This window comes from Notolabrus celidotus, chromosome 12, assembly GCF_009762535.1.
Source record: "Notolabrus celidotus isolate fNotCel1 chromosome 12, fNotCel1.pri, whole genome shotgun sequence".
Taxonomy (NCBI): domain Eukaryota; kingdom Metazoa; phylum Chordata; class Actinopteri; order Labriformes; family Labridae; genus Notolabrus; species Notolabrus celidotus.
The window spans coordinates 13,774,735-13,792,581 of record NC_048283.1 but is presented as its reverse complement, the minus strand read 5'-3'; the positions used below and the strand labels follow the sequence as shown (position 1 = coordinate 13,792,581).

General features: G+C 37.0%; 2 protein-coding genes across 3 annotated transcripts in view; one reads left to right on the top strand and one right to left on the bottom strand.

Annotated features, from left to right (window-relative positions):
- Positions 1-17,847, bottom strand: part of cd27 (CD27 molecule) — a 25,587-nt gene extending 7,740 nt beyond the window's left edge. The window contains exons 1-2 of the transcript XR_004633203.1: positions 17,709-17,847; positions 10,517-11,336 (exon numbers count right to left, since the gene is read on the bottom strand). The gene's annotated coding sequence lies outside the window, so the exon portion shown is untranslated. Of the gene's footprint in view, positions 11,337-17,708 lie in introns of the transcript that reaches the window.
- Positions 4,536-12,878, top strand: tnfrsf1a (tumor necrosis factor receptor superfamily, member 1a). Of its 2 annotated transcripts, none has more exons than XM_034697307.1 (10): positions 4,536-4,690; positions 6,044-6,164; positions 6,260-6,368; positions 6,487-6,612; positions 6,718-6,870; positions 6,978-7,056; positions 7,784-7,830; positions 9,038-9,231; positions 9,317-9,434; positions 11,062-12,878. In XM_034697307.1, exons 2-10 carry the CDS (start codon positions 6,096-6,098, stop codon positions 11,361-11,363), a joined length of 1,197 nt encoding a protein of 398 aa, XP_034553198.1. In that variant the 5' UTR covers positions 4,536-4,690; positions 6,044-6,095; the 3' UTR covers positions 11,364-12,878. The 2 variants fall into 2 exon arrangements, with proteins under 2 accessions (XP_034553198.1, XP_034553197.1); XM_034697306.1 differs by having other exon boundaries at positions 4,538-4,690; positions 6,715-6,870.

The window sequence follows — 17,847 nt, the reverse complement described above, 5'->3', positions numbered from 1 at the left end:
TCATTTCAAGAAATGACAGTATGCTGACGCTCTGTAGCCTTGACACAGAAGTGAGCAACATGAAGAGGTTCCTACTAACAATACCGAAAGAAAGATCGAAGTAGATTTCATAGTCAGCTTCTCATGAATGTCAGAATATTGATAATGAGGTATGGCACTTGAACTCATAGAGCAAACTCTATCCCCCACCCTTGAGTTCAGACACTGGTGGTGGTGTTGGCTCATATCATCTGGGGCTGATGAGATGGAGCTGATCATAACTGCAAAGAATGGGCTGTGATGGCAAGATGATTGACAGAGTCATGTAGGGCTGATGAACTGCGAAACCTGGCCAGCAATAGCAAGATTACATCGTTTCCGCTTGATGAAGCTGTGAAGTCTGGGCAGTGATGGGGAGTTGGAGGGTTGCATGCAACACATACATGAATGAACTGAAGGAAGATAGAGACATATAAAAAAAGACTGAAGCAAAATGATAGTCTAACAATTAAGATTGGTTGCAGTGCTATGGATAGATATGACCAGGGGATGAGAACAGCTGAGGACTATAGGTTATAGGAGTAAGCACATGTGGAGGAGTGAGCACAAGGAATGAAGTGAATTAAGAAAAGCAATGGCATGCAGAATAAAGTCTTCATGACTGAACCTTCAATAGCTCTTCATATGTAAACAGTTAAACATTGGTTAAAAAAAAAAACAGTCATGTACTGAATAATCTGTTTTCTCACTTGATGCCTGTTCCCGGGGGCTTTGGCCTCACCTTCCATCCTGTTTTTATAATGTCACAAATGTTCTGTATGTAAAATCTGTATGTAAGTCTGTTTGTGTAGTGTCCTGTTAACTGTCTTGTGACATCCTGTCATTTTAAAACGTGTTGTTTTATGTTTTATGTGAGTACCTGCCTTAGGACTAAGGATGAAATTTAGCTATTGTGCTAACTCCGGCATATTTACATTGAGGCATACTGCTGAAATGTTGATTAATGTGCATTGTCCTAATCAAATAAACTCAAATTAAATTAAATGTCAGCACCCTGTCATTTTTAGGCAAAATCAAATGTATTCCAGCTCTATCAGTTCAAATGTTCTCCTTGAACTTGTTCGCCCATATCTTGCATTTACACACTTTCAGGTAAAACAGGGCCAATGTCTTGTTTGTGAAGAGATGCCAGTTCTGGTGTTCATGACTAAGTCAACATGTGCTGACAGTAGTTCTGCAGTGAGAACAGAGGCTCTAACTTCTCATCTGTCTCTCATATCCAAGCATGGACTTGATTCATAAGCATTGCACTTGGAGAATTCAGGTTGCCTGTCAAAACGTATGTTTCCAAAAGTAGTATGGGAGGCATTGGGTTCAGTCATCTTTATTATATCCAATTTGCTAATGAACTCAAACTCATATATACTTAAACTTATTGATACACACCTGTGAAACCAGGCTAGTTCTCACTGACTTGAAGCTTTTGTTCTTCTTACACTTAACCACTCCTGTGAAAGGATTTCAGAAGTTTTCTTTGGTTCCCACTCTGTTCAGCCATCTAGTTCTGTTATCTATTTAACACCCTTTACGGAAACCCGACCACATCACATCACGTGACCTTCTATCAACTGTGAAACTGGGCCTAAGGTTGATGAAGCAGCATCCTGAAGGGGCTGCCAGCGGACCCTGGTGTGGCTGTTGTTGAGCAAACAGCCCCACCAACAAAAAGTAGAGAGATGACTAAGAAAGATGACTGTGCATCAAAATCACTATGAGCTGACTTAGAACAAGCCTGCTCTTGCTTATCTCCAGGTTTCAGTAAGAGGCCGCCTGACAGTAAGGACCAGTATGTGTGATTAGAATTTCAGAGGAATCATAACCAGACACATGTCATCACTGTGCCGAAGTAGACACATAAAGTATTGTTTTTCAAACATTTATTATCAGTTAACTACTAGAACTGGAATTTTTTAACAGTTTACTTAGATTGTCATGGTCAGCAGATATTAAGCAGAAAAACATTGTATTTAGATTAAAATAAGGATATTTTAATAACCCTATTTTTAATTTATTAAAAGTATTTTGCTGCTATCTGTTATACAATCTTCAAGCCCTATTGCTCAATTGTCAATACCCTTAAAACAAAGTGTGAGTGTGCTTGAGACAGAGAGAGAGACACAGAAGAAGGAGGAGTAGATGTAAAGATATACCTCTTTTTTTTTATTCAAGGGGAAGGAAGTGGTTTTTCTGAGGAAGCACTTGTCGCGCTGACTGAGCCCTTTCATAATGTACTAGCAGCAAAGTCTCGTGATACTACACTCCACTGGCCTGATGGATTAAATCCCAGCTAACTCCAGCCTATTACTAATGGTGCCTGTTACAACAAGGCCTACTATTTTCATGTCTCATAACTTTGTAAGTTTATAGTAGCAAAATACTTTATAATGTGCATGTTTTTCCCCCTGTTAATCTCTCACTTAATTTTGATCCTGTTACACTTCACTTTATTCCTTTATTCAGATCCCCATTAGCTGCCACTAGCGCAGCAGCTATACTCTTCCTGGGGTCCACATAAAATAAACATAACATAAAACATATACATGAAATACAAAAACAGAAAATGCTACAAACATGAAATACAAAACTGAAAATAACACAACCATTTCAAAGAATACACAAACTAGAGGTACATGTTCCCATGAATTAATATCAATAAACATTACATAACATCACATCTAATTAAGATCAATCATAAGTGTTCACTGAAATTAATTAATGTTAGGGTTAATGTTAAAGTGTTCCTTTAAAATTATTCCACATTGTGATGGCTCTATACATTACAGATCTGCACACTAAGGACAAGGCAGCTTAATATATGTGGACTGGCATGATCCAGGGTATTTTGTACTTTGAGTTAATAACCCGACACATTGATGCCCATCAATCTGTCACATTACCAGTGGTGGACAAAGTACACAGCTTCATTACTTAAGTCAAAGTATAGATCCTCCTGGTCAAATATTACTCCAATACAAGTGAAAGTTGCTCTGTCAGATTATTACTTGAGTTAAAGTACTGGAGTACATGCTTTTAAAAATATTTAAGTATTCAAAGTACTTCTTAAAATATCTCAAAACGTTGTATTTTCAAAATACATAAGTGCAGTCAAGAATACATAGAAGTACATTCTGTTACATTATGTTTATTTAGAAACCATTGCTTGAAATCTCCAAAAACTATACCATGGAATAAAAACAGACACGAAGTTACTCCAAGCACAGACAACTTAGTTTGAAATGTTCATCTGGAGTTAAACAAACGTTACGTAGCTCAACACGCTTTCTCAGGTTGCACTATGAATGTTTGTATGTTTGAGCAGAGTGGGAAACAGGGAGAACAAATCAAACGATACGTATCATTCTTCATTTCAAAAACCTCTAACATGGGCTGAAGATATGACCATGGGTGCTCAGGTGGAGAATTATAGCCATCAATCAATCAATCAATCAGACTTTATTTATAAAGCGCTTTTCATACAATGACATTGTAACACAAAGTGCTGTACAAGAAAAACAGCTTAAAATAGAATAAATTAAGATCCCAGCCCCAGCCCCGACCCCGAACCCACCCCATAATCCTAAGGCTAACAACACAATATGCAACAATAGTAATAAAAACACTAAAATAAATAAAATAAAAATAAATAAATAAATAAATAAAAATAAAAATAAAAATTTGCTGAACGAACTGAGGAAACGCTCTCATGTCATCTTAATGAGGAAACACTGGAGGTAAAATAAGATGATTACCACCTCTACATAAACTGCCTGATCTGAGTGACATTTGCTCTGTGTTTGATCCACGTTCAACCATGGAGACACAAGATATACAGTATATTGATTTGAAAGATTTGATTTGAAAGTGTTCATTTCGGTCATGTCAAAAAAGAAAAACAAGTAAACAAAAAGACATACCCCAAAAAAGAAAAATGCAAACATCACAAACAAAGCAAAAAACAAAATCAAAACAAAGCTGTTTCATCACTAATGAATTCTGCAACATGTCTGAAAAGGAGTGGGAAGAAGTAACACTTATTAAATCCCACCCCTTCTCGAAATTAATTAGTAATTATTAATCAAGTAAGCTTCCCTTTTATATACAAACATATCCAATATAAAACGTATCCTGTCTTTTTGTGTTATACCTATACATTGGCTTTAACTATGTCTAAACCACTGAGACAAACAGAACTACACAAACACATTTTACTGACTTAGGGATCAGATTTCAGAAAAGAGAAGGAAGTTCATGAGCTGACTTCAAAGCAAAAGTAGTGAGTAACTAGAGCACTGATAGAAATGTAGTAGAGTAAAAAGTAGAATAATTGTCCTCTGAATGTAGTGGAGTAAAAGTCATAAGTACCCAAAAATAACAATACTCATGTAAAGTACAGTACTCAAGTACATTGACTTTGTTACTGCCCACCACTGGACATTACATTACATTGTATGTTTTGCCCTCTGCGGTGTTGCCCAATTCCTTGCAATGCCACGTGACGCGGCTATTTCCCGTCTAGGACCGCCTCCGCACGAGCTCAGATCACACGGCACCGTTACCGAGATTTTTGTAAAGAATAAAGAAGATTTTAAACTAAATTAACATTCGTGTTAATGGAGTTAAAGTGAGAAGAACCCCGTTAGTGGTCGCCCAGGTAAGTGACGGTAAAATACCTCTGCATGTCCGTCTGTGGGAAGATAAGAATCATATCAGACTCTGTGGTGGGCGTTATGTGGTGTTTAGTTAAATCGAAACTGACGACCGACACAAAAACAGTATAAACTTGACTGTACATGTAGTTCTAACGATATCAGTAAATATGTAGGTTAAGTCATCAGTTGGAGTTTTAAAAGTTTTGGGTTGTTACAGCTTTAACCACGTAGTGATTTACTCCGACAGGGAGGCAAGGGTGTAGTTGCCAAGCCAGTTGCGCAGAAACACGAGAGACATTCTTCTTCACATTTATGCTCTCACTAAGTTATTCATTGTGTCTCTTGAACCCCTATAACTGTACAAAATGCTCTTTAACGTGCCTTTGATCCCTTTCAAATCATTCATTGTATTTTAAAACACATTCGTTTTTTAAAAAAACAACTTATGGCCAAGCTAAGAATAAAAATAATGTCAGAAACATTTGGCATTAACATTTATATACAGTCTATGATTAAATCCTTTACCTTTGAATTATACAAAGTTATCAGCAGAGGTTCTTGCTCACCTCTTACTGACCTGCCACAAACATAGCAAAGTGTAACTGTTCAGTAACTGGGACATTGTTTCAGGAAATTTTCTGTTTGCAACAGAAACTTCTGAAATGTTTAAAAAAAAAACACAACAGGTACATCATAAAACAACTTTATAGTGATAAATGTATTGTGTGTTCTGGTGATGTGGCAACTTTAATGTTATGAGAATCAGGACAGTGGTTAGAAATGATATAATAGTACTTGATACATCCTTAATAATAATCATAATCATAATCATAATAATCATAACACATTTTATTTATAAAACTGCTTTAGACACTTTACAAGAACATAAATTATACAATAGAAAAGAAAAGGAAATTAAAGCAAAAAAAAGCAACCAAAACAAAACAAAATAAAACCAAACAAACAAAAATAAGATAAGATAAGATATAACTTTATTTATCCCCGGGGGGGAAATTCAGTTGTTACAGCAACCCAGACATAAGCGCAATCAAGAAAAAGTTTCAATAGGTTAAATAAAATAAAATAAAATAAAAATAGATCAATAAAGATAAAATACAATTTAGATATGTACAATGTTACAAATGGAATTGAATCCTTCAATCCTTCCCTATATGTCAGCACCAGATCAGGTTGCTCTGCTAGTGCGTGAGCTCATCTGTAAATCAGAAAACATATTGATAGATGAAAACTAGAGATGGAATCTGGCCGTTTGCAATCATTATAACAAGTTTGAAAAATAAGTGGTAAAAGTTGTAATCCATGTTATTTATTTTTCTTCTGGTCGTTTTGCACAGATTGTGTTTCCTGCTGGTGTCCTCAGATGGAGTGAGTCCAACCTGTAAGATAATGGAGAAGGGTTTCTACAGAGGGAGATGGAGTCAGAGAGCGCCTAGTGGCACACTACTGCTCCTCATGGTGAGAAATACATGATGTGCATACTTAAAAACTGCATGAACACATAAAAAGGTCTACTAGTCACTCTGTATATTCTTTGTTACTCTCTGTTGCAGTGCATGTTCATCCCCACTTTGACATTGTTACAACTCTCAGAGGAGCCAAAGTGTCCAGATGGCGACTATCGTGCTGAAAGTGGAATTTGTTGCAACAAATGCTCTCCAGGTACTTTTTGTCCACTTGCACAACATACAGGAATCACAGACACTGGCAACTTTTTCTTTTATCAATTCCAATGTACTAAAACACAACTGTATTTACATGAGACATTCATGTTTTCCAGGTTTTAAGCTTGTACACAAGTGTTATGCTTCAAATCAGAGGAGTAACTGCACACCCTGTCCCGAGTCACAATACAACGCAGAGATGAACTACTCCCCAACCTGCAGAAGTTGCAGATACTGCAAAAGTAGTTAAAGATATCTCTTTCCTTGTATATCCTTCTTTACTCTTTTGATCTGGCATTTCAAAATTCTGATTAACCTTTTCTTTCTTTTCATCCGTTATCCAGCAGAATGGAATGAAATAGAGGTCTCGCCATGTGAAAGACACAGAAACGCTGTTTGTGGTTGTAAGGATGGTTTTTACAAGTCCCTCATTAACGCAGATACGTTTCAGTGTCTCAAATGCAGACAATGTAAAACTACTGAGAAAGTACAGCAGACATGTGAGTCCATGACCCTACAATATAAAACATTTTTAAATCTTTTTATTTTGAATCTTTTGTCAGATATGTTCTTGATTGTGATTTCGTATATTTCTTGTTCTGCGCAGGTACACCGAAGAATAATACTGTGTGTGAATGTAAAGAGAATCATCACAGAGTCAACTATAAGTGTGAACTCTGCAAAGAGTGAGTATACCAGAGTGTATAAACATGCGTTGTTCCCGTTCTGCTGTTCTGGATGGGTTTAAATAAAGCTGGTAAATAGGGAAGTTAGTTTGTTGAATTGAAACTTGCAGTGCAAATCCAACTCTTGTAAATCTTTCCATTTGTTGCAACAAAAGAGAAGTTACGAGACTTTAAAAGTTTGCTACTGACGTTGTAACATTTCTACATTAGTGGTCATTTCTTAAATAAACTTCCTCATGGGCCTTTCTTACTCTTGTGTTTACCTGATTCACTGAATGTCTACTAATAATCAGCTCATGTTGGCACTAAAAAAAACAGATTCATAGAAATGTTGTTACAAATCAGCATTAAGCAAGGCTGTGCTCAAATGCCCTAGTTTCAGTGAGGAATTAGTTCCGCTATTAACTGTTCAGTTAGTTTTAAAAAGTATGGTGACAGACAACGATAAAATAGGAGGATGCACATACTTATATCCTGCATTCCTTCACTATCGTCTTGTGCACAGAAATCTACCCCTTAATGGTGATTATAACAGCTGAGACATTATCTCACCTTTATTTCTATGTTTCCTGTGTCATAGCAACTGTGGTGCTGTAAGTGTTAACATGCACTTGTTTGAACTCATCCTCTGAGTAAAGAGCAACTCAGCCTTTGTATTGATCGCTTCCTCTTTAGATGTTAACACTTCCTCCTCAATGTCATGAAATGTCCTCTCTGTTCTCCACAGATGTACCACTGAGTGCAAACATCTCTGCTCAGCTTCCACTAAAAAAGGTGAGCACTTGTAACGGTGGTATGATCATCACGCCAGTTTTAATTTTGAGATATTAAGAAACTGGTTTCCACAATAAAGGAACACTGGCAATAGAATAACAATAAACTCCAGCCTACTTCCACTTTGTCGGTTCTGCTCTGCTTGAGCCCCAAAATGTTGAAATATAATGTTGACAACATAAAGTACACAAGCTTTGGTTTTACTCTGCAGAATCATATTGTGCTGCCATGTTTAATGCTTTTATTGTGAAGAGGAATTAACAGAATATGTCAATAATAACATAAGATAAGATAATCCTTTATTCGTCCCACAACGGGAAAATTTAAGTGTTACAGCAGCAAAGTAGACAGTGCAAAAGAGTATAAAGCAAACAAGAGACTATAAAATAGCAATTATTAAAAAGTTATTTGCAATTGAAATTGAAGAAGTAAATATAAGCATATCTTACTACATATACACAACGTATATACACGACTAAATAAGTACATTTATAAATATTTCCAAAACCAATGAGGCACTGAAAATGTGCACACACCTATAGCCTAGGTATAAACAATGTACAGAACAGGACTGGGAAGATGGATAGAAAGACATATTGCACATGTAAGAAGAGAATAAAAACACTGTAAGAGCAAATAAAAATGTAATAAAAGAACAGACAGAGACCACACAACTCTTATGCTGGGTTAAAGAACCTGAGGGGTGATAATGAATTACATTCTGAAGTTGGAGGTATCATTGTAGAATGCTTAAATTATTTAATAATGTATGCTTTCGGTGTTGGCTAAAATGTCTAAAATAGTGTATCATTCTTACAAAGATCCATCAAATCAGAGTTTTAAAACAAAATATTTATGTTTTTCCAAAATTATACAAGCAAATACATATATTTGGTGAACTTCTTCCAGGGTTAACTATCTAATTATTTGTGATTGATAAATCCAACCGTCTAATTTTGCAGGCCCCACTTAGTTTAAATTTTTAATTACTTTCTCGTGAATTATTATTTACTTCTTTGAAAATCTAAAGCAAATAATAAACAACTCAAGGACATATTGTCCTCTTGGCTTTTCCACCTTAGTTTTTAAAAAGTCTTTAACTAAAAATAATGAGCCTGGTAGTAACTCAAACAAAATAATAATAATGTATCTTTAATGTTGATCCATGTCTTGCTCTCTCCCTCTGTCCCTTTAAATTCTTCTGCAGCTCCTGATCCTGGTACTCCTGGTGAAAAATATCTCGCAAACATAATAGGAGGAGCTGCAACTGTGGCGCTGGCAATGAGTGTCGTGTTTGCTGTCATCACCTACTTTGTAACAAAAAGATCCACAAAGAACAAGTTGCTGAAATCATCCTCTGAAACATCTGAATCATCTGATGACTCTCAGGACTCCTGTGAGGTACGGATTCAACTGTCTGGAGTTACTTTTCTATCCTGGATCTACATCTACAGCCTATGTTCTTCATTCTTCCCTTGTCTTGCAGAGAGGCCTGATATACAACGAGCAGCATTTAAACAACAGTGTTGAGGCTGTTCCTCAAAGTCCTCAGAGTGATCCAGAGCCGCCAAATCCGCCTGACTGTCCCCAACTGGAAATCAAGAGTGAGTGTCCAAATGTACCTGTCCAAAATTATGGTCAAACCCAAGGTCAAGTGACTCCATTTCAAGTAACACAATACCTGGAAAGGAATTTTACATGAGCTAGATCTTTAGCTCACCACCTTAAATAAATAAATGACACATTCATATCGCACAAAACAAACAGGCCTTAATGGTTTAGACCAGGGGTTCCCAAACTTTTCAGCCCCGACCCCCGAAGTCCCTCAAAGTGATTTAATGTGGCTTTATTTAGCTGGTCTGCAGAAAGTTAGCCTACCTATATGAGCATGTGTCTGTGTTTCCTGTGCTGTTATGAATTAACTCACTGCTACTGATGCTTTTGATAATTAACTGTTCACTAACCCTAAACTTAGGAGTCATCTGGAAACAAAGAAAGGCGAAAAACTCATTACATTTTCTATTTTCAAGGTTTTATTTCAATTTTAGCTACTATTTTTGTCTATATTTTTTACTATAAATGGGTAAAATTTACTTTTTATTAGATCACTTAAAAAAAACATTCTGGAAGACATCTCACGACCCCCTATTTGTGTCTCGTGACCCCCCAGGGTCGTCAGGACGACCCACACTTTGGGAACCTCTGGTTTAAGTGCATACTGCTGTACTTGATCTACGTTTAATTTGTGAAATATTACTCACTGTGCAGTTAGCTTAAAGAAATTATTTAAGGATATACACTATGATTAGCTGTCATGGAGAAATTAAACCATCAAACAACACAGAATAAGGAAAAAATGCTGAAAACTCATTACATTTTTTACTTTCAAGGTTTTATTTCAAGGTTAGCTACTGTTGTTGTCAATATTTTTTACTATAAATTGGTAAAATGTACTATTTTTAGATAACTTTTGTCATTCAACTCTATTTTTTTTTTTTTGTATTTCTTTGTTCATGACAAGTTAACAAATGATATATAAGTAATACAAAACCAACAAAGAGAAGAAAAAAATCAATAAATGCAAAAAAAATACAAAAATAATAAGAAAAAACAAATAATATTTAACAGTACAAGCAAAAAGGAAAATGAACAGAAGAAAACAAGGTAAATAAACAAAAACAAAAACAAAACAACCAATTAGTTTAGATAATATTAAAAAAAAAAAAAAAAAAACACATTCTGGAAAACATTTCACGACCCCCTATATGTGTCTCGCGAACCCCCCAGGGGTTCCCGACCCACACTTTGGGAACCCCTGGTTTAGACAATGACTGTTGATGTAAAGGAAAGGCACTGTTCAAACTAGTATCTCATATTTATTAAAAAGAAATACTGGGGATTTCTGTACTTCATCTTAACAACTTAGACATGTCTGTGTGTAAGTGTGTTAAGATGAACTGCTCTGTAAGTGTCAAACAGATGTTTAAGAATGCTTTTACCATCAACTGCATTGGTTCTCATCAGAATGAGACGTACTTCCATGTGGGTGCACACATACAAGAAATATGTTTTGGTTCAAAGCGATGAACCTGGCAAAAGGATTAGAGATGTAGTGAGAAACTTAACAGCGTATACACCTCACCAATACTTCAGTGTGTTGAGGCTCAAACATACAGAAACTATTGCACCAACTCTTATCTCTTCTTTCTCCCTCCTCTCCTCCTGCTGCAGTCTCTGACCTGATCTACACAGTGCTGGATATGGTTCCTGTGCTCCAGGTGAAGCAGCTGATGCGCTCTCTCGGTGCGAGGGATACGGATATCGAACGCGCAGAGCTGGATTACCGATCATCTCGAGAGGCTCACTACCAGGTCTTAAGGATGTGGGCCGAACGAGAGTCCAGTGCGGTGGGCAGAGGAAGAAGATGTGGAATACTGCACGAGCCCTTACTGCAGGAGTTGTTGGACAAACTAAGAGAGATGCATCTGGGACGGGCGGCCGAGGAGCTGGAAACAAAATACGGCATTCAGTGATTTAAGCAATGCCTGCCAAGTGGAACCAAAAGCTTATGAAACCAAGTATTGTTCTTCCTTAGAGACTGCTTCACGGTGCTTCAATCAAAGCAGTTTTATTTCACAGCAGCCAGCGTCACTGAAAACTCTACCTCTCCTCCTGCTACTCGCTGAGATGACAGGGTCAAACTACTGAGAGCAACAGATCAAATGGTTCAGGAAAGAGGGGTCACTAAAAATGTGAATTTGTACTAATTGTGCCAAAATGTATAAAGAGCTTTGAGCATTTTCTATAGCTATAAATAATCTTCGAGGGATAATGAGACTTTCTGGGAACAAGGGTTTTCCTCCATTGCACAGATTTAGACTAGATCATTCTCACTCTGCACAATAACAAAGCTAAGCCCCACAGCAGGTTTGCATATCTTGGCATAAAGTCTGGAAACAGTGGCATGTGAACATCTCTACAGGTTTTATCTGGTTTTCAAAATATAGCAAATACTAAATGTAAAGCCAAAATTTGTGATTTTACAATGAGTCATGTGCTAAAACAAAAATTGTCTGTGAGCTTAAAACTCTAGTGTTAAAGGTGGTCCAAGGATCAATGCCAGCTGTTTTAAGTATCCAATTCTTCTAAGGTAGCTAAGCCAACAGACTCCAGCTTTGGATAGACGATAATACATATGAGATGTATGAGATGAGATGTATGTTTAACTTTACAAGTGAGTGTTTATTTTAAAAAATTCTCTGATGTTGGTGAACTCTCCTTTAAGATGCGCTGTTTTATGTATCACTTTGCTTTAGGGAATGCATTAGGAAATATGAGAAAATAATGGAATTTTAGGATTTCATACAGGACTGTTCATGTTTATTATAAAACATGCATTTATGATATGATGACTGTAACTATGTCCCATATATTTATGAGGCTTTATTGTCCAACAACCCTCTAATCCCAATTCTCTTTCAAATAGAGGACTGAACTCTATTATTTTAAATGTTTAAATTGCACAGACAGGTGAAACAAGCACAAATAGTCTTTTTGTACTTAGATGGAACTGCAAAGTCAAATACTGGCTGCTCAAGCAGAAAGTTAACAGGTAATGTTTTAACAGTAGTTCCTTGTTTGAACTGTGGGAAAGACTGTAGACTAAAGGGAACAATAACAAAGTGCGGGAAGTTTGCAGTTCCTACTCAGCATAGCATGGTGCAGATCCATGCCATTTTTCACAGCCACATTTGCATTCTTCTCAGCCCCATCATTCAAGCATTATTCATGACTGATAATTGTAAGAGGACACACCTTGTCTCAGAATGCCTCTGCCAAAACAATTTTAGTAATACCAGTCTTGGCCTGCAGATTCTGATATGAATCAGCTGCACTCAAACAGACTGAGGACGTGTCGTTTGGAAGCACTTTTTATCAAACTGTATATACAAACAAACATTTCTTGAGGGAACAATCAATTTCTAAAAAATGTTAAGCCTCATACAAAAGATGTGTTTATACCAGAATAAAATCTTCAGTAAATCAGTCATATGTCTTGGTGTTTGTATCTGGAGTGTGGTTTATTTGCTGTGTTTAACAGACACTTTAATAAGGATGTTAACATGTATTAAACTTGAAGCACGCTGCCAGTCTACATTCCATCTTGCTTCCTTAAACATTTAACCAGATCTGCTTTGATGTCTTTCCCCGTTTACCTTAAACTGTCATATATTTATCATAGTATGACCTTGCATGCTCTTTTGTATTTCCTGTAGCTACATTCTTTTGGTTTGTCCATTATCCCTAAAGTTCACCTTGTCTTACCTTTGAGCATTGTTCCTTTATACATTACTGAGCAGACACTAGATTTTTCCTGCTTGATTTCACATCAGTGTCTCATTTCCTTCTGTTTTGCTGCACAAAACTCCATCAAAACTCAATTTCCCTCTGTTAGCTAAGGGTGATCAATAAGCCTGATTGACATAAAACGACAATAGATCAACCTCAAAGAAAACCAGTCCCCACCTCCGCTTCACTAAACGCTGCTAACTGCGACACATTAAGCAGCCCTAAGCACTGATTTGTTGGCTGCAGAATCCTGTCGTTCCCGTTGGGCCAGTTGCAGAGGGCAGGGGTGCAGGTGAAAGGAAGAGAGAGGGAGGGACGGATCCCGACAGAGAGAAAGAGGAGGAGAAAGCTAACAGAAACCAACAATGACTGGGTGAAACAAAATGGATCCAGCCAAGCCCAGGTAAAGTATATAATTTGATCTATTAAAAAGCAGGGCTAAGGTGGGAGAAGGTGAAGGTGTTTGATGCTGTAGAAGGACGGTACTGCGTGTCTTCACTGTAATGTTAAAACTGCTGTTTTTGATTTACTAGCTGTGCTGGGACATCTGTGTTGTTGATTCACAGAGGATAGAAACGACAAGAAAGTCTGTTTTTATGGACCTCTTTAAAGTCTTTGAGTGGGTATAAGTGCTGGATTTACAATACAGAGTTATTACAATCATCTTTGTTTTGTTACTGTTGGATACAGACAGGGGTTGTAAACAGGCATGACACCGTGATGAAAGCATTTACGCAGATCCTTTGAGGTTTGACAGAAAAGCATGAGCAGATTAGCTATGTGTACCTGTGTGCAGTGTGTTTGCTTTGAGAACAACTCCTAAGACCTGTTTGAAAATGATCAGGAATACAAGTTAACGCAGAGCACTGACAGTATGCAGCATTATATAACTGCAAGTAACCCAGCAGTGTTTGAGAGAGGCGCTTCTCTAAAGGCTACATATACAGTGTAACTCAGTCCTTTGAGAAATGGTAGCTGTAAAAGTAAAGACACATTCTTCACTGTAACTAAAATCTGCAGCAGGATTTTCTGGTAGTTGTAAAGTTGTTGGATTTGACAGAACTGATGTCACTTGAGTCCTGGAGTAACACTACGACCTGCTCGACTCTGAAACAGGAGCTGCAGCCATGTGAAACTACTGGTGTCTTGTTAAATCAACATTAGTGTCTGTAACGTGCCTCAGTGATGATTTCTGCTTCACTGGCAGTCTGGTTACCTGACATGCTCTTGAAAAGTTTTGAAAACAGCGCACAGAATAGTGACAGCTTGTTGACAACAGATCTTTAGCTTTTTATGTCATTTAACTTTGTTATTCTAATGTTTTTGTACTGTGCATGTTAATATCCATCTTGTTTGAAAATGTATTTCATGTTTTTTTATGTGAATTACTTTAACTCCTGTCAATATTGTTTTGAAAAGAGTCTCCTTGATGGTAATCTCACAGATTTCTGCTGTTTAAAAAAATATTACTAATTTTTTTAAATATTTGCTTTATGGGTAACTGTATGATTGAAGCTTTTCGCAGCTCTTTATTGATATAATTCAATGCAATAAAAGCTGGGACAGCTAATCTGATCTTACAAACGTCTTTTTCTGAAGACAGTGACATAAAGTTTTGATTGTTTTAAGGCAAGGCAAAGCAAGGCAAGGCAAATTTATTTATAAAACAGCAACAAGGCAATTCAAAGTGCTTTACATAAAATGATCAATACAGTTAAAAATCAGTTGAACATTAAAAGATATTTAAATGAAATTAAAAATAGTCATTAAATATCGCAAAATCATATTAGATTGTCAAGAATAAAAAGTTACAGTTTAGGAAATAAATGATTATTTGATTTAATTAAAAGCAGCGGCAAACAGAAAAGTCTTCAGCTTTGACTTAAAGGAGCTGAGAGTTGCAGCGGACCTGCAGTTCTCTAGTAGTTTGTTCCAGATATTTGGTGCATAAAAACTGAAGGATGCCTCTCCACGTTTAGTCCTCACTCTGGGGACAATAAGCAGACCTGTCCCAGATGACCTCAGAGGTCTGGATGGTTCATAATGTGTCAGAAGGTTACTAATGTATTTTGGCCCGAAACCATTTAGTGCTTTAAGACACAAATACCGACACAGCTAGGCTCCAGATAGTCCCTCTATGTGTTTCTTGCTCAGAATCATGGTGAAAAAACTACAAGGTGCCTTCTAGTCAATCTCTGATTAATAAGTCAGTGGATAAATATGAGGCACCACTCACAGATATTAAACTGGATCATGATTGAGGTCATTTCAATTCAAGTTAAAACTGTTTTCAAAGAGTAATCACTCACATATTCTAGCAGTATTGGACGCTTGTTAAATCATATTTATCGTGTCTATTTTACTCCTGGACTTTCATGTATCTTAAAGCTGATCTAGTGCCATGCAACCACACTCTAGCTTGAAATGCTCTGGTATGTGACACTGGTTCATGCTATACTTGTTTCTATAAAAACAAAAATCAAGTTACAAATAAAACAAGGGAAGTTTGTCTGTGATTCAGTTGTAATAGCCAGTAGAAACATACAAGAAGTGACAAGCAGACGTGTTATATTGTGACGATCAGCCAGAAAGCTGTCTGAAACAATGAGGGAATCCCTTTCTGGATAACAATTCAGCTGTATCTCCTCTGTTGCCATCTGTATTTGTTTGTTTATAAAGCTGTGTTCTTACAAAGAAAGTTTAAGTGGACCTAATATAATGAAAACAAAGCACACAATGTCCCTCCATTCAGTCCTCCACTTAGGCCTCTGTTATGAAGCCCTAGGAGCTATGCTCTCAAACTATGCCCTTACACACACCCACACACCTTATTTTGGCAATGAGTAACCCTGTATGCTTATCCTCAGCCTTTCCTCAAAAGCACTGCATGTAAACAACGGCGGAGGAAATGAATCAGTGACAGAAGAAGCACCACTGCCCTGGCGAGACAGTATGGACGGGGAGAGGCCAGAAAGCAGAGAGACAGATGTTGTGGACTTTACGATAGCAGCTGCAGAGACAAATCAACACCACCGGGGGTCAGCAGACAAAAACAAGTTTCACACTCAGGGCTATCAGGCAAGTGAAATGAGACAGAAATGAACTGACATTATTATTAATAATGTGAATGAGTGTAGAGAAAGAGGAGTAATGCAGTTTCATTCAACTATTTTAATTTTTTTTAAAGTTAGACTTTTGGGCGTTTTTGCCTTTATTGATAGGACAGCTGTAGATAGACAGGACATGTGGGGAGGGGAGTGGGGGAAGACGTGCAGCAAATGGTTGCAGCTGGGAATCGAGCCGGTGACCTCTGCGACGAGGACTGTAGCCTCTGTATGTGGGGCGCTCAGACCGTTAGGCCACCAGTGTCCCATCATTCAACTATTTTTATGAAACATTTGTTAGTAATTATTATACAGATGAAGTTCTATAAATAAACACAAGGCCATCCTCTAAAACTGATGCATTATGTTAGATAAATCCCAATTTTTTATTGGATTACAGTTTTATTAAGTCTGAATCTTTACTATCAAAATAAATAAATGAATACATAAAAAGCAATAGTTTAAAAATAATCCTTTAAAAATTCATTATATATATTTTTTTTTTTTCTTGTGCATAACAGAAATATCTCTAATTAGCCACTCAAAATATCATTATTATAGGTAATTTAATATGTATATATTTATTCTCACTGCATTGAAAAATAAAGATTTTTTGACAGTGTTATTTATAATGAAGTGCTCACAACGTACCAGGTTTTCACACGGTAACGGCCAGATACTTTATGGGTAAGAAATCAAAGATATTGCATTCACATTAATGCAATAATGATTTTTTTTAAATCATCCTGTTATGTTCATTATAAGACACTTTGAAAGTGCTTTCTAGACTTTGTTTTTTGTAAATGTTTTCCTTACAGGACTTTAACTTGAAAAGAGTATTTTCACCTTTAGTACCATGTGAAGGTTTAGGTAGGGAAATACCAGGAGTGCGTTAAACTGTCAGTGGCTCTGACTTCTGCTTTAGAAATCTGTACAACATAAATAATAAGTCTAGATTTGTGTATTGTTCAATCTAGTTCCTTTTATGTTTGTTAACATAACCCTGGAGATCTTCGTGATCCTTTGATGCTTTTACTGATTTTCCATTTTGTATGACTTTCCAGAGGAGGACCAAACAGAAGGTGGTGACTGACTTTGCCACAGTGAGTAAGGGAACTTCTGCAGGAGCCAAACCCAGAGCTGCACTCAGACAGGTCCTGTTCAGTCAGGGTGTGTCAGAGAAAAACCCAGTGTCTGAGGTATTATGTTGTCTTCTGCTCATCAAGCTACACGCTGACATGTTATGAAACAGTCAAGACTTGCTCTAAATGTTTAACCACACTCAAACAACTGACGAACATGCAGCACTTCTTCATCTGCTCCATTCGTGCACTTTAAATACAACATGTGATTCAGTATGGCATCAGGATTTCCCCTTTTTTCCTCCTACCCTTGTGTTTTTACAAGCACTTTTTATCTTCTTACCTTCTTGTTTTGTCCTCCTCAACAACCCCTTAGGAACGAGGTCACCTGGATGTGTTGAAGCAGTATCTACAGAGCTATGTTGTTCCAGTCAGTCTCAAGTGGAGGTGGGAAGAGGAGAATCAAGGGACGACGCTGGAGA

Bases quoted from the DNA above. Each gene is read 5' to 3' on its own strand.
- tnfrsf1a (XM_034697306.1), top strand. From the start codon at position 6,096: ATGGAGAAGGGTTTCTACAGAGGGAGATGGAGTCAGAGAGCGCCTAGT. The intron at 6,165-6,259 runs GTGAGAAATACA...TCTCTGTTGCAG, and splicing joins GCACACTACTGCTCCTCATG to TGCATGTTCATCCCCACTTT. The intron at 6,613-6,714 runs GTAGTTAAAGAT...TCCGTTATCCAG, and splicing joins AAGTTGCAGATACTGCAAAA to CAGAATGGAATGAAATAGAG.